Here is a 23639-nt window from a genome sequence, read left to right as displayed (position 1 = left end):
CCTGCTGCTCTCCTAACTTTTAGCCCAATGGTTATGGCTCTGAGATCAAGGTTCAAATCCTCCAAGCTATAGGGTCATTCTCACTCTCTTCCCCTGGTCCAATGACTATTCATTCTCATTAATAATACAGAGAATAGTCACTGGGCCAGGGAAAGTGAGTGAGAATGATTCTATAGACTGGTGGTTAAAACACTTACCTATAATGATGGAGACTCAAGTTTAAGTCCTATGTATATTTAATTATTTATACAAAGTAGAACAGCAGAAATCAGAGATTGAGAGAGCCCCACATCTGAATATTCCAAAGCCCAGTGGCTAGGGTGTTTTCCTGCAATGTGGAACACCCAATTTTCAAAACCCTATTCACATCAGGCAGAGAGATGTCTCTCCAACATTCAAGGTGAGTGCCCTAAACTCTGGGCTAAAGTATTTTAGGAGAACTCCTCCTCTAGCTCTTGTCCTTTAAAATGCTCATTTTGGGGACAAATTCACCAATATTTTTGTGCAATTTTCCTATTCATTTTGGATCAAACCTTTTTTTTTTCCAATTTTTCAGAGCTGTCAGCAAACCAAAAAATGCCATGAAAAACAGCTCTGACCTTCTTCTGACCTGAAGAAGAATTCTGTGCAAGCTCAAAAGTTTCTCTCTGACACCAACAGAAGCTGGTCCAATAAAAGAAACAGTATTCCACCTTGACTCAGCAAACCAAAAAATCCATCTTTTATACAGTTTTAGTTATCATCCCTGTTTTATGAGGGGAAGAAATCGAGACCAACATTTTCCAAAGTGCCTCATTTTCTCCAAGTTTTTGAGTGCCTCCAGTTTTCAAACATTCTAAACAGGGGTGGCTCCAGGCCCCAGCATGCCAAGCGCGTGCACGGAGTGACAAGCCGCTGGGGGCACTCTGCTGGCGCCACGAGGGCGGCAGGCAGGCTGCCTTCCGCGGTTTGCCTGTGGAGGGTCCACTGGTCCTGCAGCTTTGGTGGACCTTCCACAGGCGTGCCTGTGGAGGGTCTGCCAGTCCCGCAGCTTCGGAGGACCTCCCGCAGGCACACCTGTGGGAGGTCCACCGAAGCTGCGGGACCAGCGGACCCTCCACAGGCAAACCACCAGAGGCAGCCTGCCTGCCCTGCTTGGGGTAACAAAATCCCTAGAGCCGCCCCTGACTCTAAAGAAGCCAAATTTTCAATATAGCATCTCTCAGTTAAAAGGATGTTAACAAAGAAAAAGAAAAAGCTAGACACTGACTACAATTATTCCAGCATCTTTAGAGCAAAAATTACATTTTATTTACCATTCCAAACAACAGCGCCAGGGTTTCATAATCAATCCACTCCACCACTTTGACCATGCTTGGTCTCTGCAAATCAAACAATACAATTATCTGTTAATCCTGTGGATGACCTAACTAGTGATTAGCTATGGAACTGCAAATTCCACTTAATTGGTGAACTATTTAAATAAGCTGTGATAGAAATTAATTAGTGTTTCTGCAATGTACCCAAAGGGGGCTCTTTTCTATTATCTCTGAAAAATGCTGACAGCCTGAACAGCTCATTATCTAGCACAAACTTTTGGTTTTTAGTTTGTTTGTTTCTCTTGTACACAAATAAATGAAAACTGGTTTATAGACTGCACTTCACTTTACTTTCTGCTAGCAGAATAGGACAATTCACCTTCACCTGTGCACAAATTGAAGGGAATTCAGAGAAGAGTAGTCACAAGAATATGTGCAACGATTGAAAGAACTAGTAAGTACATATAGTTTTGCTAATTGTCAATTAAGGAGCATGGGGGAAGATAAAAATATTTGAAAGGAGTAAACACCACTGAGGGAGTGTTATCTATGGCGGCCCCAAGGCAGTATAACCAGTAGATATGTTTGTTTAGGCCCCATGGGAAGCCTAATATAGCTGAACATGACAAAAATGTGAGGGATAAAGATATCAGTTTTCGGACACAGCCAAGGAGCTCTGGTATACCTTATGACATTAATTTTTTTTCCCAGGTGAGGGTATTGTGATCTCTTCTTGCTATTTTGAAAAAAAACAGCTTTATGATTGTAAGGGATTTATTACAAATTAATAAAAGCAAACTTGAAATTAAGTAAACATCTAACTAAAACTATTACATCTTTTACTAGACTATTTAAGGATTGAACAACACAATTGTCAAATCAAAATTTCAATTGAAATTGAACTAATAAATCAACAAATTGACAATAATGGAATGGAATCAACAACTGACCAGATCATAGGATGAAAACAGTTAAGATTTAAATCATGGACTTAATATAACACATGATCTATTTTTGTACAAGCTTAAGGTGTCATAGTCTGCTTTTAAGCTCTTGAACCAGTTACCAGACTTCCTTAAAGTTGCCACTTACTGAATAACTTCTACCTTGTCTTTCTACAGTTAACTGTTTCCTTACCTAATCTCCCTCTCTCTCTGATACAAAGTGAACAACCCATAATTTCCCTTTTGGGAGCAGATACTCTTTTATAACCTAATGGGACATGAAGCAATTAAGTTAGGATTTACTGCAGATTTAGAATAAGCACGTGCTATTTCTTTGACATACACACTCTCTTGTTCATACTTTTGAAATGTTTGGAGAAAAATCAATACAGGCACCAAGCATTCTTGCCAGGCAGATTAAAAAGGGGAACAAAACTGAAAAAGGTTACTTAGGCCATGTCTACACTACAGACCTTAGAGAGGCACTGCTGTACCATTGCAGCTGCACCACTGTAAGGTTTCCCGTGTAGCCGTTCTATGCCAATGAGCGGTTGTAGCTATGTTGGTGGAAGACTGTCTCTAGCTGACATAGCGTTCATTATCCACACCGGCGCTTTTGTTGATGACACTTATGTTAGTCGGGGGTGTTTTTTCCACACCCCTGTCCAACAAAAGCTTTACTGACAAAACTGCTAGTGTAGACAGAGTCTTAGAGAAAAAAATGATTCTTTAGCTTGCTGATTTTTGGAGCATCAGCATCAAGACTGCAGAACAGGGACCAGGTGGTGTCATCTCTGGTCTCAGTATCTTTCATTGGTTGATGGGCTTCCTTGGCAGTTGGCTGGTCAGATGTTGTCGTGGTTGTGACGTTGCAGTCTATATGATTTTATAAAAATTTGATAACAAGTGAATATAACGTAACTGGAATATGCTTCATGCAAAAGGTCTCTTGTAAGGTATTATTACAAAGCTTATCTACTGAGTGTGATCATCCTATTTGTATAAATGTACCACTCTTGTATCTGAAACTAGAAATATGAAATATAACTCTGAGGGGCTATTGTAATTATGCAAAGTGTGGGCCATTAATGGTGGTTTGGAATCTTGATGACTCCCATTAACCAGGACAATTGTCTGCAGATGGGTGTGTTTTATCTGTAAGTCTTCCTGTATACATGTGCGCTGGCAAGTGGGCAATGAAGTCTTGCAGTGACATGTGATCATGTCACTTGAACTGGAATCCATCTTTAACCTGGTCTCTTCGCATTGAGAAGGAGGGGGTGGAAACCCAGGGAGGGACAAAGGATTCCCAACTTATGCAAAAGATATATAAAGGGGTGGAACAGAACAAAGACGATGAAGAGAACCATCATGAAGAATCCCCTACCTACCACCTGAGCTAGAACAAGAGCTGTACCACGGGAAAGAATTGCGCCCAGGCCTGGAAGGTGTCCAGTCTGAGAAGAAACTTACTGAAGTATCTCTGAGGGTGAGATTATCTGCATTCAGTTTGATTAGACATAGATTTGCACATTTTATTTTATTTTGCTTGGTGACTTACTTTGTTCTGTCTGTTACTACTTGGAACCACTTAAATCCTACTTTCTGTGTTTAATAAAATCACCTTTTACTTATTAATTAACTTAGAGCAAACAACTCTGCATCTCTCTATCAATGTTATAGAGGGCGAACAATTTATGTAAAAACTGGGGAACTATGGGATTTGCATAGCCTGATGGAGTAAAATATTATCCATTAGCAAAAGTGCTAGTTCCAGCACTATTAATATAGACCTATGGGACTGTGGGATTTGCATAGCCTGATGGAGTAAAAGATTATCCATTAGCAAAAGTGCTAGCTCCAGCACTATTAATATAGACCTTACATAAGCTAGAAAAATTAAGAGTTTGCAGAACCTAAGAAAATTGAAGGTTAGACTAGGCCTCACCTCAGCCCATTTGCATCACACAGTAAATTAGATTAAACTAGAGTAAATCTGAATTAAGATGAAAATGGTTGTATTCAAGTTCCTTCAAAATCAGAATATCGTACCACTAAGTTGGCCTTGCTCTCTTTTTTCCCACCTGGAGCCAAGACTGCATCTCTCTTTCATGGCTCCAAGAACTCAGGAATTCACAGAGTACACAAATACTGTTCTTGAAGAATTTTAAGTCCCATAGAGACTGCTGCACCATGGGACCATTTTCACAGGAATAAGTATGTGTGGATTTATGACACAATGCACAGAAATAAACTGAATACTTGAAAGGTTGCAACTTACCTCACCAACCACAGCTAATGCAGCTAAAGCTGCCAAGGAGCCCAACATTGCTGCTAGGGTTCTGTGAACAATCTGTAACAAAAGGCAAGACATTCCTGAAGACTATTTTAAATCTGTTTAGGCCTCCTCTACACCTAAAAAATAGGTGGACCTAGCTATGTCATGCTGGAATGGGTTACTTAGGGAGGTGGTGGAATCTCCATCTTTAGAGGTTTTTAAGGCCTTGCTTGACAAAGCCCTGGCTGGGATGATTTAGATGGGGTTGGTCCTGCTTTGAGCAGGAGGTTGGACAACCTCCTGAGGTCTCTTGCAACCCTATTCTTCTATGATTCTATGCTTCTATGATTCATGGGTGCGAAAAATTCACAGCTCTGACAGACAGGGTTAAGCCAATATAAGCTCTAGTACAGACATAACTGGGTCAACGGAATAATTATTTCATCAGCCCTAGCCTCTCAAGGGGATGGGTTTATTATAGCAACAGAAAATCCCTTCTGTCATTGTAGCAAGGGTCTACACTACAGCAGAACAGCTGTGGCGCCACCGCTGTGCCGCTGTCACACTTGTAGTGTAGACATAGCCTTATTCTGAAAGCAAAATAAAACACCCTTGACTTCTTTCTGCTTTTGCAACTTATTACCCCATCCCCCTTCCATTCTCTACTATAACTGATAGGAGGAGGAAAATTCCATTTCACTGCAATGTTTGACATTTTTTTTTGCAGTGGAACAAAAACATAGCTGACTGTGGATGGGTGGTATTGTCCCGGGATGTGTGAGATCCAGGTTAAAGTCCCTGTTCTGCCTGTTTCAGAGCAGAGTTTTTCACACCAAATCAGAAACTCAAACCTAGATTTCCTACCTATGAGGCTAGGACCCCAACCACCCAGCTATAAACAGACATGCAGATTCATTCTCATGCAAAATCTTTCCTAGCAGAAGTTTCACAAAAATATCTGCATCTCTACAAACTATTCCAGCTTCAGCAAAACAGCATATTTCAATGAAAACATTCCAACCAACTCTATTCTACACTCCTTAGCTCCTTGAATGAGCCATATATAACAGCTGGCCTGATATCTTCCCCTCTAATCAGGGCTGGCCTTACCATGAGGTGAACTGAGGCGGCCGCCTCAGGTGCCAGACTGTGGTGGGACGCCACTAGGACCCAGAGTGTAGAAAATTGTGTCTGCTGCTGGTGCATATGTATTCTCTCTGCTCTCGATGCACAGAGATTGTAGAGTGCTGTGCTGGAGGAAGGAGGGTATGAGACATAACAGGCAGGTAGGAATCAGTTGGTCCCTTAAGAGGCTGATATCTTCCCTCACTCAGGGCCTGCTACCAGCCTGCTTATTTGTCCCCTTCAATTGAGTGTTGAGAGCCACTATAGCTGGCACAGAACAGCAGCCATGAGTGAAAGAAGAAAACGCCCCACTAGGGCAGTATTCAGAAAAAGAAAGAAAGCAAAAGAAGCTTTTCTATCTAAGCAGGAAGGAGCTCTCCTGAGATACATAGACACAAATGTTCACAGTGAGCCTTCCGGCCCCAGTGAGGATGAAAGTGGTGAGGAGATGCCTGATCTTCCAGTTAGTCAGAGTGCAGGTGACCTGGCAGCTACTGCAGCAGCCATATCTCCATTTGAAATAGATGTAACCATGCACATTCCTGAAGAAAAGTGTAGACCAGAGAAGAGTGTGGTGAAGGCACAAGAAACTGCTGCTGCTGAGGTTAGTTCCTTAAATCTAGATGATCCAGGACTGTGGACTCACTTGAGCAGTAGCCTGAGGGACTTCTTTGTACTGCCCACAGCAAGTGAAAAAACATGTTCGCCAAAGACAATGAATTTAGAAGTTTCCATCCAACACATTACTATAGTGACAAAGTGGAGAGGCCATAGCTTATGTACTCAAAAACCCAGAATGCTGCATACTGTTTTTGTTGCAAACTCTTCCAGTCCAATGTTCCAGCCACACTGGGTTCTACAGGAACAAAGGACTGGAAAAATCTGGCTAGAAATCTGGCATGCCATGAGAAGGCAACAAATCACCAGAGAGCATTCCATAGGTGGAAAAAGCTTGAGATGAGACTAAGGTTAAAGGCTACCATAGAAGATTAGCATTAAGAGAAGATTGTGTCAGAATCTCTTTACTAGCAAAATGTTCTGAAAAGGCTCATTGCCATTGTGAGAATGCTTGCTACTCAAAACCTAGCACTGCGTGGCAGTTCAGATCAGCTGTATGTGCCAAACAATGGAAACTTCCTTAAAATTGTGGAGCTGATGGCTGAGTTTGATGCTGTACTCCAGGAGCATCTAAGAAGAGTCACCATCCAAGAAATGTACACATACCACTACCTCAGAAAAACAATTCAAAATGAGATCATACAGTTACTGACAACAAAAGTCAAACAGAAGATTGTGGCAGATCTGAAGTCAGCAAGATATTACTCTGTTATTCTGGACTGCACACCTGACATCAGCCATATGGAACAAATGACTTTAATGGTGCATTTTGTAACAACAACAGAACCTAGTGAAAATGTCCCTGCAATGGTATCTGTCAGAGAGCATTTTCTGGAATTTATTGACATTGCTGATACTACAGGAGCTGGTATGACAAATGTGCTTCTTAAAAATTTGGAAGACACGAGAATTGTGATAGCTGACATGAGAGGTCAGGGCTATGATAATGGTGCCAACATGAGAGGAAAGAACAGAGGAGTGCAGACATGGATCTGAGAGTTAAATCCTAGAGCTTTTTTTGTCCCATGCAGTTCTCATTCATTGAACTTGGTGGTCAGTGATGCAGCATTAGCTTCTAGTGAGACTGCTGAATTTTTTAATGCAATTCAAAGCATCTTTGTATTTTTCACTGCATCAACTCATTGATGGCAAATTTTGAAGCAACATCTGGGAACATCCTCTCTGACACTGAAACTACTGAGTGCCACATGATGGGAAAGTCGAGTGGAGGCAATAAACACCAAACTGGGAAGATGGATGATGCCGTAATTGCCATTATGGAGGATAATGCTATTACAGATACTGTTCGTGGGAGAACAGTGGCAGAGGGAAATGGAATCACCAGAAACATACATAACTTCAAATTTCTGTGTGGCTTAGTGTTGTGGCATGACATACTGTTTGAAATAAATGTTGTAAGCAAGAGACTCAAGTGTTGACCTTGATCTATCTGGAGAAATGGAACAACTGGACAAAGCAAAGTCAGACCTACAGTTTTACCAGTCAGATGAGGGATTTCAAAACATTCTGCAGAGTGCACAGACATTGGCAAAGGAACATCACATTGAAGCTATTTTCCCACCTATTCAACAATACAAGAGTCATCGAAGAAGACATTTTGATGATGAGGCACGGGATAATCCCATGAGACCCCAAACAACAATTCAAAGTTGAATTCTTTAACCAGGTGCTAGATTCTGCAACACAGTTAAAGAATGTTTCATGTAGCTCAAGGAACACAGCAGTATATTTGGGATGTTGTACGATATTCCAAAACTCCTCACTATACCTGAAGAAGACCTACACCAGCAGTGCAGGACACTAGAGACAGTGTTGACACACAATGACATGTGCGATATTGATGCGAGTGATTTAGGTGATGAACTGAAAGCCCTTTCAAGATACATTTCAGCAGGATCAACTCCAATGGCTGTTCTGGAATGTATGTGCACAAATAAGATGACTACCCTCTTTCCAAATGCTTTTGTAGCTCTGCACATACTTCTAACACTTCCTGTAACAATTGCCAGTGGAGAACGCAGCTTCTCCAAGCTGAAGTTAATAAAAACACATCTATACTCAACAATGACACAGGAGAGGATGGTCGGCTTTGCAACCATCTCAACAGAGCATGAGCTGGCCCAGACTGTGGACCTTCAGGAAGCAGTTCAAATCTTTGCAACCAAGAAAGCACAGAAAGCACCATTTTTATTATTCAAACAGACAAAAATGCCAGTGCTTACTATGCAGACAACATTTGCTGTTCAGGCATTTGAAAGTTAAGTGTTACTTAAAATTTTTGAACAAGGCATTTTAAGTTGTTAGTTCTCCTTTACTGGGGTAGGTAGCAGAGCAGTACCATGAGAGGAGTAGAACAGGAAGAAGGCAGAATTGAGACCTTTCAAAGTTTTGGCCCAAGAAAGGGGTCATGGGGGTGTCATTTGCGCTGCCCACCTCAGGTGCCAAAATGTTGTGCCCTCCCTCTAATTGCCCACTGGATCTCCTCCAAATCATTTTACTATCTTCAGTCTTTTGAATCTACTCTCAGCAGTGTGTACATAGATCTCTGCTTGCTACAGCTTCAGGGGCTCTTCTCCATCTTCATTATCTTTCAATTTTCTGTAAATCTCTGTTCCAGGATCCTCCCTCTCTCCTCCTCTCGCTTCTGAAGCTCTGCACCTTGCTGGTGTTCTTTTTACCTCTCAGGTCACTCTTTCAGCATCTCTTCTAGTAGGTATTTCTCCTTCCCTCTCTGGCAATGTCCTACAAGGCTCTGTCCTAAATCCTCTCTTCCCTCTACTCCTTATCCCTTTGTGACAGATTTTTGTTACCAATCTGCCTGAGGCGATTAGGCAGAGGCCGCAGGATTGTTAGGGGAGGAGATGAAGGAGCACACCAAGTGATTAAGTTTTAAAGCTTTATTAATAAACTAACAGCGGTGAGTGCTCGGTTCCTATGGCAAAGGGCATGTTACTGCATTGGTTATCTCCTGTCATAGTTACTGCAATCTCCATTTTTCTGGTCTTCCAGTATCATTGCCCCTGGGAGAGCAGAACTGAGGGAGGAAGGTGGTGGGCATAGCATGCCCAAAATAGAAGCATTGTGGGTGCAGAGCTATGTCTCCGTCCCTGCGGGTTATTCTTCAGCAAGTTCAAGCTCAAGCCATGCAGGGTTCCATTGCTGCTGGGGGTGGAGGTAAGAGCAGGACTCAGAGGGGCTGGAGTAGCTGCTGTGGCACCCAGGAGCAAGCCAGGGAATAGAGTGATCAGGCCAAGCCTCACTAGCTCCCCTTGCTCCACATGTAGATATCCTACCCCTACTGCACCTCTTATCCCTGATACCCAGCTGCCCGAGGGGCTGAATGGGAGTGGGGCTTCAGGGTCACAAGGGGATGGGGAAGCTGAGTGGGAGTGCAGTGACACATGGGGACGGGGGCAAGGGGATGCATGGACACATGGGGGTGGCAGGAGATGGCTGAGTGGGGATGCAGGACCACATGGAGACAGGGCAGATGCACCTGACTGAATGGGAGAGGCTAGGAGTCATCCAGGGTCTGCATGGAGCAGGTTCCCCAACTCCCTAACAATCTCTGTCCCCTCCTCCCTCCCCCCACAAAAATAAACTGATCCATCCTTCTCCCACCTCTAGCCAACAATCCTCCAAGTTCACACCTAGACTCCTTCCTAGCAATTACTTTCCTCTTCTTCAGCTCCTCCATTACTTCTGGTAACCTCCAAGCCTTTGCGCTGCTTCTGAGGGGTGTGGGAAATACAGTTATGTAATGTAGTTTAAATGAATTATTATTCAAAGTTCTGTATTAATATGCCTAGTAAGAAATCTATTTGTCAAAAAATCTGCAGAATTTTCATGTACTCCTTATTGTGTAAATTGGGAGACTGATTTCTCCATTGGTGGTTTGTTTGTTTGAAGGACAGTGTGCTGAAGCTGGCACTTGGAGGCGGAGCTACTAAGGAAGGTTTGAAAGCTAGAAGCCTCTGGTAATTGGCTGAGCCTTAACCAGTGGGCGGGGCATTCACTCAGGCCAGGGCTTCATAAAGCTGTGCACAAGCGACCAGGGAGCTTAGCAAACAGGAGCTGCTAACAGGGAGTTTCGCAAGGGAGTTGGGAAGGGGAGTAGGAAGGGAGTGCGGGTCCCTTGTCGGTCTCATCTGTGACCCATTGGTCCCCTGAACCTATAAACCAAGCCACATCCAAAACCTTTCTGTTGAAAGCAGAGCAGAGCGGACAGGGAGCTGCAGACGGGAATTTGAGAGAGTTTGACAGAGGGAGGCTTACGATGGTGAGGAGGACCCGCAACACCTGTAGCAGCACTGCTTCTGTCTCCTCCACCTGCACCTGTAGCCAGACAGAGCACCAAAGCATGGATGTTTTTACCCAGATTCTGGTGTGAGCTTGCAAAGACTGTAACTTGCAATTTCCACTTACTGATATCCAGGCTGGGGGTGGCATCCAATGTGAAAGGTGCCTACTGGTGGAATCTCTCAGGCAGCAGGTGGGAGAGCTACAGGAGGAGGTGGCTAGGCTGAGGAACATCTGTATCCATGAGCAATTCCTGGACAGTATCCATGTGGAGACAGCATCCATGTGGAGACAGCTGACGTAGCTGTCCCAGTTCACAGGACTACTGACACACCAGTGGAGGAGGAGATGGCTCAGGGTGGACACTGGCAGCTGGTTACTTCTGGCAGCAGGCAGTGCTCCACCCCTGCTGCAAACCCTCCTGCTGTGGTAATAGATAATCGTTATGCTCTTCTGGATACAGGAGAGAAGGAATCACCCCCAACAGTTAAGGAGGGGAAGCCTCGTACCCCTAAGGCTGGGAGGTCTGCTGCCACCACTGATAATAAGAAATGTAGGGTAGTGGTGGTTGGAGACTCTCTGCTGAGGGGGACGGAGACACCCATCTGTCGCCCTGACCGTTCATCCCGGGAGGTATGCTGCCTGCCAGGGGCCCATATCCGAGATGTTACAGAGGCATTGTCGAGGATTATCCGGCCTTCTCACTACTACCCCATGCTACTCATCCATGTGGGCACAAATGATACTGTGAGGTATGACACTGAGCAGATCAAGAGTGACTACAGGGCTCTGGGAGTACAGGTTAAGGAGTTTGGAGCGCAGGTGGTATTCTCTTCGATTCTTCCTGTCGAAGGTAGGGGCCTGGGCAGAGACAGATGCATCGGGGAGGTGAATGCCTGGCTGCGAAGATGGTGTCACCAGGAGGGCTTTGGCTTCCTCGACCACGGGATGCTATTCGAGGAAGGACTGCTGGGCACAGATGGCGTTCACCTTTCGAGGAGGGGAAAGGCCTTATTTGCGCACAGACTGGCTAACCTAGTAAGGAGGGCTTTAAACTAGGTTCGACGGGGACAGGTGAGCAAAGCCCACAGGTAAGTGGGGAACAAGACCTGGGAGATGGATTGGAAACAGGAGGGAGCATGGGCTATAATGGCAGAGAGAAAGGAGGGTCAGGGCAAAGCTGGGAGGCAAGATCAAACCAGTATCTTAGATGCCTATATACAAATGCAAGAAGTATGGGTAATAAGCAGGAAGAACTGGAAGTGCTAATAAATAAATACAACTATGACATGGTTGGCATCACTGAAACTTGGTGGGATAATACACACGACTGGAATGTTGGTGTGGATGGGTATAGTTTGCCCGGGAAGGATAGACAGGGGAAAAAGGGAGGAGGTGTTGCCTTATATATTAAAAATGTACACATTTGGACTGAGGTGGAGATGGACATAGGAGATAGAAGTGTTGAGAGTCTCTGGGTTAGGCTAAAAGGGGTAAAAAACACAGGTGATGTCGTGCTGGGAGTCTACTACAGGCCACCTAATCAGGTGGAAGAGGTGGATGAGGCTTTTTTCAAACAACTAACAAAATCATCCAAAGCCCAAGATTTGGTGGTGATGGGGAACTTCAACTATCCAGATATATGTTGGGAAAATAACACCGCGGGGCACAGACTATCCAATAAGTTCCTGAACTGCATTGCAGACAACTTTTTATTTCAGAAAGTTGAAAAAGCTACTGGGGGGAAGCTGTTCTAGACTTGATTTTAACAAATAGGGAGGACCTCGTTGAGAATTTGAAAGTAGAAGGAAGCTTGGGTGAAAGTGATCATGAAATCATAGAGTTTGCAATTCTAAGGAAGGGTAGAAGGGAGTACAGCAAAATAGAGACAATGGATTTCAGGAAGGCGGATTCCGGTAAGCTCAGAGAGCTGATAGGTAAGGTCCCATGAGAATCAAGAATGAGGGGGAAAACAACTGAGGAGAGTTGGCAGTTTTTCAAAGGGACGCTATTAAGGGCCCAAAAGCAAGCTATTCCGATGGTTAGGAAAGATAGAAAATGTGGCAAAAGACCACCTTGGCTTAACCACGAGATCTTGCATGACCTACAAAATAAAAAGGTGTCATATAAAAAATGGAAACTAGGTCAGATCACAAAGGACGAATATAGGCAAATAACACAGGAATGCAGAGGCAAGATTAGAAAGGCAAAGGCACAAAATGAGCTCAAACTAGCTACGGGAATAAAGGGAAACAAGACGACTTTTTATCAATACATTAGAAGCAAGAGGAAGACCAAGGACAAGGTAGGCCCACTGCTCAGTGAGGAGGGGGAAACAGTAACTGGAGACTTGGAAATGGCAGAGATGCTTAATGACTTCTTTGTTTCGGTCTTCACTGAGAAGTCTGAAGGAATGTCTAATATAGTGAATGCTTACGGGAAGAGGGTAGGTTTAGAAGATAATATAAAAAAAGAGCAAGTAAAAAATCACTTAGAAAAGTTAGATGCCTGCAAGTCACCAGAGAAATTGGAGAGGGTCCAGAGAAGAGCAACAAGAATGATTAAAGGTCTTGAGAACATGACCTATGAAGGAAGGCTGAAGGAATTGGGTTTGTTTAGTTTGGAAAAGAGAAGACTGAGAGGGGACATGATAACAGTTTTCAGGTATCTAAAAGGGTGTCATCAGGAGGAGGGAGAAAGCTTGTTCACCTTAGCCTCCAATGATAAAACAAGAAGCAATGGGCTTAAACTGCAGCAAGGGAGATTTAGGTTGGACATTAGGAAAAGTTCCAAACTGTCAGGGTAGTTAAACACTGGAATAGATTGCCTAGGGAAGTTGTGGAATCTCCATCTCTGGAGATATTTAAGAGTAGGTTAGATAAATGTCTATTAGGGATGGTCTAGACAGTATTTGGTCCTGCCATGAGGGCAGGGGACTGGACTCGATGACCTCTCGAGGTCCCTTCCAGTCCTAGAGTCTATGAGTCTATCTCACATCATACACATACGCAGAAATACAGGTTATGAGGACCTCGCCATCACCTGGTGGTGATGTTCAGAGGTGAAAGTAAGCTGGTATGTCCTGGTACGGTGTTCCGGCAAGAGCCAGTGTGCCATACCGGGGCAGCCTGGCTTCCCCTGGCAGCAATTTAAAGGGCCTGGAGCTTGGCCACCGCTACCTCCCCAGGCCCTTTAACTTGCCACTGGAACACCACCACTGCTACCCCAGGGCTCCAGCAGCAGGGCTCTGGGGATGATTTAAAGGGCCCAGGGTGGTAGCAACAGCCGGAGCCCTGGGCCCTTTAAATCACCACCCGAGCCCGTGGCTGCCACTGCTACCCCGGGGCTCCAGCAGCTCGGCTTGGGTGGCAATTTAAAGGGCTCAGGGCTCCCACTGCCACTACCCTCCAGGGCCCTTTAAATCACCACCCGGCAGCCGGGAGCCCCTGGCCCTTTAAAGCTCTGCCAGAGGCCGAGGTCGCCTCCGATGGTGATTTAAAGGGCCAAGGTCTCTGCTGCTGTAGCAGCAGCTGGAGCCCCGGGCCCTTTAAATCACCCCTGATGCTCCCAGCTGCCTCTGCAGCTGGTAGCTCTGGAGATGATTTAAAGGGCCTGGGGCTCCCAGATGCTGCTACCGCAGCCCCAGTCCCGGGCCCTTTAAATCTTGAGGTGCCAGGGTCATGCCTCTTCCATTTGAGGCCCTGCCTCCTCCTAAGGACTCCAGAGTACCAGTAAGTCCTTTAAATTACTTTCACCCCTGGTGATGTGATCTCAAGTTCTGCAGGAAAGCTAGAGAGCTTTCCTGTAAAAATGGAGTCATCACTCAGCTTCTTCATCCTGATGAGTTTCCAAGAGATATAAGTAATAGTATTTCCTAGAGACTGAACAATGACTATTCAGGTACAAAACACATTGTAAATAGCTTGTCCACTGTGCAGCCCTTCATTCCAACAAACTATGAAGCAGAAGCTATACAATAATAATATATGTGGAAAATACATTTGTATGCTGTCTAAAATAAAATGCAATTATTCAGTGGGTGGATTTTGAGTGAGGGATAGGAAAGAGTAGATTTCTATTTAGATTTTTTTTATGCTACACTACTGGTAAAACCCTTATGAGTTGTAGTTAGGTCATACTGCTCTGATCTTTCAGAGCAGATATACTTTATATTCCCCATCTAAAAATACATTTGAGAGAATTTAGTGCTTATGAAAGATGATAGTGACCTACAATGAAGGGTTTTTTCTCTTGTTATCAATCCCATTACTCATCCCATCCCCAGTGTGGAAGTCTGGCAGAGGGCAGGGGAAGAGTTTAGGCAGAAGCTCTGCAGTGAGGCTTATGGGGAGAGGATCAAATCATCATCCCATTTAAATCAAAGGGAGTTTTGCCATCATCTATGGGCACTTATTGCAAAAATTCTGGGTCAGTCAAAAACCCAATTTTCCATCACAAGAAGTTTCAGAGGAATATTTTCAAACAGCCTTAATAGGGACATAATACAACTAACATGGAATTACAATGACATTTTTTAAAATATAAATTTGAGACACCTTCAAAGCTGCAAATAATAGTTAGACCATTCACTCACTCTGAGTTAGACACCAGTCATTTGTGCCTGTGGCAAGGTAGATGATGTCTGGAGGCAGGCCACAGAATAAAGCAAAGAGAAGTCTTGCAGGCAGCCTAGAGTGGCTACAGAGGAACAACTGATCAGAGGGCCTGATGGAGCAGCCAGTCTGGGGTCAGAAGGGCCCTGTATAAGACAAGCAGCAGAGCAGAGAAGGCAATTGCTGTGTGGAGCTTGAGGAGTGAAGCCTGGGTATGTATATTTGTCTCAATGTTAAATCATATTGGAGAAAAGGCATGATAGTTTTTACCTCAAGTTTCCTCACAGAGTTCTCCAACTGTCCCAGGAATATGATCCTTGTTTGGGATTCAGTGCTCAGAAGGGTTCAGAGAAGAGCCAAGAGAATGATAAAATGATTTGAAAACCTGCCTCATAGTGCTAGAATCATGGGGCTCAATCTATGTAGCTTCACAAAGACAAGGTTAAGGGGTGACTTGATTACAATCCATAGTATGTACATGGGGAGCAAATATTTGATAATGGGCTCTTCAGTCTAGCAGACAAATATACAACAAGATACATTAGTGGAAGTTGAAACTGGACAAATTCAGACTGGAAATAAGGCATAAATTTTTAACAGTGAAGGTAATTAACCATTAGAACAATTTACCAAGGGTTGAGGTAGATGCTCCATCACTGACAATTTTTAAATCAAAACACAATGTTTTTCTAAAAGATCTGCTTAAAGCAATTATTTTGGGGCTGTGTTTTACAGAAGTTCAGATGAGATGATCACAATGGTCCCTTCTGATCTACAATCTATAAATGCAGGTGGTCCAGGTCAGCCCTATCTCCCTACCCCTCAGGGTAGACTTAGCTACCCAGCTAGCTACACTGAAGTTAAAAACTACCGTGCCTTGTCTCTCTTAGAATTTCATACTGAGTTAGGTACCTCAATGAAAAAACACTTTTTTCTCAATGAAGACATACCCACAAAAGCAGAAACTTCAAACCTACTACAGTATATTCCCCAGTCACCCAAATTTCCCTTTATCTGAAAATCCTAATAATCTGAATCCACAGTGTGTACCCCAGGTAAACCTGCAGCTGACCCTCACATGGCACACTCCACAGCACCCCATGCAAAGCACCCCCAGCACAGCCTTCCCCTGAGGATGGCAATACTCACTCCCTCCCTATAGGGACAGAGGTGAACACAGTCTCTCAGAAAGCTATACCCTGTGCCAACTCTCACCCCAGCCAGTGGGTCACCTGTCCCTTGGCATACCCATGCCTAGCCGCCCACAGGTGGCTACTGGAGAAGGGGCTGATCCTGGTGCCCCTTAAGCTGGATATCCCAGCGCTCATCAATGTACATGGCTATACCACCATCCAGGAGCCTGCAAAGTTGCCCAGCTGGTGCCTACAGTAGCAGTGTGTGGCCAGCTTTGAGCCAGGCAGCAGCCAATTCCCATGGCCAGGTGGGGCTTCAGGCCTAGCAGCACCAAAGTAGGCAGACACATGGCCAGCCTGCACATCCCACAGCTGACACTGTCTGAGTTCCAACACCAATGGGCTCTGGACTGTCTGCCCAGGCAGTGAGAAGCAAGTCAGCACGGGATTCTTCATGGCAACACTGGAGCACCTGAGGCAGCCAGAAGAGCACAGGAAATGTGGGACCAGGATGGGGTTGGAAGAAGCAACACTTCCATTGATCCCAACACTTGGTTATCTGCAAGTTTTGGGTGTCCCCAGACCACACAGATTAATGGGATATAGTGTATAGGCAAATGCTTTTTAAAACAATGCACAATATGCCTGCAGAACTCACTCCCACAAGATATCAGAGAGACCAAGAACTTTGCACAATTTACTGGTCACTGTCACAGACAGCATTCTGACCACTAGCCTAATCCTGTATGCCAATTTCTATTACTGTATGTATTTTACCATAAGAAATCAATTGCCCCAACTCACCCATTCTACAACTCTTTCTGAACACATTTATGGTACTTGACATTAATTAAAAATACTGTAAATTTCCAAAACCATTGATGGCAGAATGATTTCAGAACATCTGAAACTACTTCAGATCAAATTCCACTAGCTATTCAAAGGAACTTTACAATCAGTGGCAGATGTAGCCTCCCAATTCAATGGGTGCATTCAGTGGGCCAGTCCTTGTTACTCACAGCAGTAACAGACACCCACCCATAACATGGTAGGGGAGATGGCCCTGCCAGGAACCCAACACCCCTTCCCTGGAGCCTAGAGACTGGGACACATGGAGGCATTGCTCCACCCGGCCTGGTCACCAGCACTCCCTCTGGCAGATTTTGCCCTTCAGGCCTCCAAAATGGCGTGTGATTCTGACATCATTGTGCAGTGACATGCCACCATGACACGTGGCCCAGGCTATGGAGCTGCACGCACCTCCATAACACAAAGGAAAGACTGCAGCTCTCCAATCCCAGCCCACATCACCCCAGAAGGTTGTTTTGGCACCTCTAGTTTTGTGATTTCTGTGGGTGCAAATGACCCCAATCAAGCCCCGCTAAAGCCTCCCCTGTGTATAACTCATGCACAGTTTATCAAGTGTTTTTAGTAGACTGTAATGCTGCCTTTATGAAAATGAACAATTCTTCCAAAATTCAGGAGGCATGTAAGTGCCTTATCTTTTAAGCACGTCAAATGAGATGATTTAGAAGCCAGACTCCATTATTCTAAAGCACTATTTTCCCAGTTGAAATCTAGAGCATCCTGGCTTCTAAAATTTGCCTTTGAAGACATTTGATAAATGATACACCATATCCAACATTTCATTTCTCTTTATAATGGTGATAAATGGCAGCTGAAAGATGATTGTCAATGACTTTCATGTAAAGCTCCAAATGCAGCTCAATTCATCTCCTTTCCACTTTTTGTCCAGTGACGTATGTGTGCCTGTTGCATTAAGATATTTCTCTCTTAGTGAGGACTTCATTTGCATCTAATAAAAATGGCCATGCTTCAACATTTGGATAGGAAACAGCTCTAGCAAACATCGATTTTGCTAAAAGTTTTATACTGCCACCCACCACTGTAATATTAGAGCACCTTCCATATAAAATTAATACCACAATCCCTATTGAATTGCATGGAGTGTCTGGGGGGGAAAACCTCTGCAAGAAATAGAGGTTTTGGTTTTGAGGTTTAAAATGTTTGTTTACTTTTTTTGTTGTCAGTAGGGGCTTAATGCGTAGAATGGGATGTCAGTGTTGTAAATAAAAAGACCAAAGGCTTTTACAAAGAGGAAGAAAAAGATGGTTAAGACTCTGCACTTGCCTGATCTCCTCTGAAGGTTTGTTCCATAGCCAGATCCCCATGACCAAGAATGTGTCATCCCCTTGTCTTATAGGCTTCATCCTGTGTTTGTGATCTGCATTGTCGCAGCAGACCATAGCTGTCATGTGGGTTCACAGATAGAATTTCAATGTATAATGCAACAGGGGCTTGAGCCATTAATTAATCTGAAAAGTAGGACTAAAGCCTTAATCTGGCATCAGAACCTGACATTTGTAGAAACACAGGCAACCTGGCTTAGTTATTTTCCACTGAACACCGTCAAGTACTATAGATGAAAATTTGGGTTTTGTTTAGAAAAGGTACAAAATGTATGACATTTTGAATAGAAATGTTGAGCTAAGTTCTGCCTTGCAAGGAATTTACTTTAAAGATGCACTTGGCTTCCTGGCTTCAGTGGAGTGGTATGGAAATTTGCTTTACTTCAGCATGGGGTGTTAATCAATGCAGAATGTAAGCCAATTGGACAGAAATACAGGGGGTAGATAGGGGTGGGCAAACTTGCAAGGGCCACATCTGCAAATAGAAATTGAATGGTGGGCCTTGAATACTCACAAAATTGGGGTGGAGTGCAGGTGGGGGTGTGGGCTGTGGGGTGGGGCTGGGGATGAGGAGTTTGGGAGTAGGAAGGTGCTCCGGGCTGGGACTGAGGGGTTCAGAGGGTGGGATGGGGATCAAGGTTGAGGCAGGGGGTTGGGGTGCAGGAAGGAGAGCAGGCTACGGCTAGGGGTGTGGGCTCTGGGGAGGGGATGAGGGGCTTGAGGTGCAAGAGGGTGCTCTGGGCTGGGACCAAGGGGTTTGGTGGATGGGAGGAGGATCAGGGCTGGGACAGGGATCTGGGGCATAGGGGCTCGGCTGGGGGTGCAGGCTGGGGATGAGAGGTTTGGGATGCAGGAGGGTGCTTTGGGCTGAGATCAAGGGGTTTGGAGGATGGGGGGATCAGGGCTGGGGGAAGAGGTTGGGGCACGAGGGGAGGGTCGGGGTGCAGAATTCATGCAGTACTTACCTCAATGAGCTCCCAGAAGCAGCGGCACATCCCTTCTCTGGTTCCTATGTGGAGGCGTGGCCAAGCAGCTCTGCACACTGCCCCATCCGCAGGCATCGCCTCTGCAGCTCCCAGCCAATGGGAGATGTAAGGGCCGTGCTTGGGGTGGGGGCAGCATGCAGAGTGGAGCCCCCTGGATGCCCCTATGCATAGGAGACAGAGGGGAGCCATTGCTTCCAGGAGCCACGTGAAGTGGCCCCCAACTCTGCTCCCCAGCAGGAGCTAGAGAGCTGGATTAAAATGACTAGTGGGTCGGATCCAGCCCATGGGCCATAGTTTGCCCACCCCTGGTATAGATTCTCTGCTGCAGCTGAGGTCTCCTGAATGCAGCAGAAAGGAGAGCATGGGGAACTTCAGGGATCCAATTACAGCCACCTGATTGTCTGCTTGGCTCTGTCCCAGCCTGGAAGGCCATTATAACGAAAACCAGCTGGTAATGGCTCTTGCAGGACATTGATCACAGCTGGGGATGGCATAACATAGTCGGGTCATAATACACTCCTCATTCCTGATATTCTTCTTACACCAGATCTTCAGAGGAGAAGGCATAGTGTAAGAACCAATTCTTCTGGATTCTATGCCTGCTGGGGACTCATCTTCACCCTTGGGGATTCCAATGTGTGGGAATTCAATCATGTCCACTTCCTTTGTGCAAAATGGAGTGGGGCAAACTCACTGCAGCTGAATTATTTATTCAGGGACTTCCACCAAAGTAAAAGACAGTTATTGGGAGTAGGTTAGCCAAAAAAAATTACAACGTGTAACTTGCTGTGGTGTGGCATTCAATGGGTGTTGTGACAAAGTTCCTCCTCTACCTTGGTGGGTCCTGAGCTTATTGGCAGATTTGCTCGCCTCACAGATTCACCCTGTGGGTCAGGAAACAGCCCAGAGAGCTTCCCCTCTGGTAGAAGCCACAGTCCAGGTCAATTTCTCCTGTGTTTGATCAGGAGTTGGGAGATTTGGGGGGAACCCGGGCCCACCTTCTACTCCATGTTCCAGCTGAGGGCCCTGTGGACTGCAGCTGTCTAGAGTGCCTCCTGGTACAGTTGCATGATAGCTACAACTGCCTGGGCTACTTCCCCATGGCCTCCTCCCAACACCTTCTTTGTCCTCACCACCAGACCTTCCTCGCACGCACTTCCTCTCCTCTGGCTCCCTTTGGCCTGACTGGAGATAGCTCTTTTATAGCATCAGAGGGGCCGTAATTAGAGTCAGGTGTTTAACAGTGTCACCTGACTCTTAGCAAGTTAATTGGAGTCAGGTGTTCTCATTAGCCTGGAGCAGCTCCTGCTCTGGCCACTCAGGGAATAGAAAACTGTTTATCCAGTGGCCAGTATCTGTCCCTTCTACTACTCTGCTGTTCCCAACTGGCCTGGGTCTATCACAGTGTGCACAACCAGCATAATTCCACTTTACATGTTGAAGAAGAGAGAAGGATGTAGCAGGAATGTGAGATGAGGCTGGCCAGAGAAAGGGTGTGTCAGGACTCACAAAGCCTGTCCTGCAGGAGCCACAAAGCAACTAACAGGAAAAAGAATATCAACACTGATAATATATTTTCTGTACTTAGTAATATGAATGTAATGCTGCCTATAGTTACTTGGATACATCTGTACAAATAGTAAACTAAAATATTACATATGTTTAAATGTCAATGAAAAAAATTATAAAACAAGTAAAAATGCAGTTGGATGTGCAAAAGTCAAAATATATTAAAATTTTGCCATATAAGTGTGGAAAAGGATTGCATGCTTTTTTTTAAAAAAAGATTGACCAATAATTTCCTATTTTTCAAAGAATTACATTGTAACTATTTTGTAGTACTGTCATATGCACAAAAAGTATTTCATAGGACTACTTTAGTGAGTAAGATTGCATGTATAAGTAAGGGTTTTCAGGATCAGGGCTATGATCTACATATTTTAGTATTCATATAAATTATGAAATAGTCTTATAAATATGGATCATCCGTACAGGTCTGTGCAAATTACATACTGCTTCATGCATTCTGTAAACCTAATTATTGCAACACCTATGGAAGGTTATCTCTGTGAACCGCAAGGAATATTTTTAAATGAAAACTTAGATTCTGTAGAAAATTGTGTGACTCCCAGAGAATAGCTGGTACAACTCCACGGTAAAAAAATCCACTGATCTATGACATCCAGCCTTATATTCATTTCTACTCAAAGTATGCCAAATTATTTGCTCTGATTTGATGTCAGTGGGGAAAGCTGTGCTATAGAAATCTCTGCCTGAAGGAAAATGACCTAAAGATAGCAGTTTTGTCACTTCCCAATGCACTGATTTAAAACACGAGATAGTACTAGACAAGTTGTTTAACATAAATAGAAGGTGAATATAAGTAATGTAACAGGATGACAAGAAAAGTTTCATATATATATATATTGGTTCATGTTTACTGAGCTGAGATGTTCACTTATAAACCTAAAAAATTTAAGTTATTAAACTTCTTTATTTCATAGGAAAGATAACCAAAAAATGAAGTTTAAATAAATCAATTACACCAATTGATATTTTTTCACATTGCAAACAACTTCTTAATATATATTTAGAATCAGGTTGAATTATTTATTTTGAATATATTATCTAATGAATTTAGCCCTTTTTTCTGTTCACAAATCTTCTGCAAATCATTTGTGACCCAAACATGATTTCTGAAAGTGTATTCATTATTCTTAAATTATAAACAAGTATCTTGAATGAACAGTTTTCAACCTTTGGCTTTAACCTTTCAATTTATATTCCTATTATTAGACATTTTAATGATCCTTACAGCTGCAGGAAACAAAGACCACCAACATTTCAAGCACTGAAAGTTACCATTAGCTAGTGAAATGATACGAAAGTATGTACAGATTTCAAAACCGCCACACTCCTGGACTTTAACAGAAATCAAGTCATGTAGATGTGAGCGTTTAGTCACACTTTCAGCTAAATTAGCTGTTATCATCTATGCTGAAGGGGAATGAAAAATGGAAATGTTTGTTTCATTCAACTGAACTTGTTAAATGCTTTTTTTTTTTTTTGCCCTCCCTGATGTTGTTCTCCTCTTGAGAGAACAACATATTATGCACATAAGATTTGTGAGAAGAAAAATCAACTTTGTAAAAAGCTTACAATAAAATGACAAAATAATGGTAAAATAATGTGTGGTCAACGGTGGTGTATTTTATGGACCTACAAGGAGAGGGAGCTTTGGTCACAACTAGAGCCTATGGAGCCTATGAAAATCACATTTAACAAGTAGCTAGTTGCTGTAAATTGGGACTCTTGTCTTAATTAATGAGAAAACGAACAGAGGCAGACAAAGCTCAATGAGCTGAGCTTCAGTAAATCCCTCATCTGACACAGTTGGGGTTATCAGGTTCTCTATAGAAAAGGGAGCCTTATGTAAATTCAGGAGTTTATTTTTTTGTGCTGATGTTATACCTGTGATATTTTAGCTACAGGCAAAACTTCCTGTATAACTAGACAGACTAAGGCGAGCATGTTTCAGTGTTGCTAAGAGTTGTTAACTTGAAGAATATAGATCAGACTCTTTCTGTGTGCTGATAAGGCCAAAGAGGCTGGTTATGGAGTTGAAAGACACTGCAGTTTTCATAACAGTCCTGCTTAGATAACTGAAGAAATTGGGTCAGTACACACAGTAAACTAAGGATCAGATTTTCTAAAGAGCTCAGCATTAGTTTAACTCTGCTCCCTCTGAGATCCCACTGAAGTCAACTTCCATGGAGCAGAATTAGGCCAATTCTAAGTAGTTTGGAAAATTCCATCCCTCAGGGCTATAAATACAATAGCCAGGGATAGAACCTGAAAAATACTAGGCAAAAGGCCTTGAGAACACAAGACTGGAAGGGACTTCCTGTGTTTCATCGAAGGAAAAAGAGTTTAGTGTAATAGTCGTACATAATTTGCCCTGATTTCCTAGTTGCCCCTGGAGAAGTAAACTAGTGCTGCACTAGAATTTGGCTCTGAGTAGTGTACATGGCCAAATGTTAGTTGAAAATATGGTAGCCAGCTTCCTTTGGAAGAGGGGAAAGAGGAGTTGCCATCAGAAGATGTGTTCCGGATA

The 23639-nt window shown here is 43.9% G+C and overlaps 1 protein-coding gene across 1 annotated transcript in view; it reads right to left on the bottom strand.

The window, feature by feature from the left end:
- Window positions 1-23639, bottom strand: part of OCA2 (OCA2 melanosomal transmembrane protein) — a 301354-nt gene that overhangs the window by 189340 nt on the left and 88375 nt on the right. The window contains exons 9-10 of the mRNA XM_050932081.1: window positions 4524-4595; window positions 1296-1361 (exon numbers count right to left, since the gene is read on the bottom strand). Of these exons, the coding sequence (XP_050788038.1) occupies window positions 1296-1361; window positions 4524-4595 (138 nt within the window). The remainder of the gene's footprint in view (window positions 1-1295; window positions 1362-4523; window positions 4596-23639) is intronic.

This window comes from Gopherus flavomarginatus, chromosome 1, assembly GCF_025201925.1.
Source record: "Gopherus flavomarginatus isolate rGopFla2 chromosome 1, rGopFla2.mat.asm, whole genome shotgun sequence".
In the NCBI taxonomy this organism is placed as follows: domain Eukaryota; kingdom Metazoa; phylum Chordata; order Testudines; family Testudinidae; genus Gopherus; species Gopherus flavomarginatus.
This window is presented reverse-complemented; position numbering and strand designations above follow the sequence as displayed.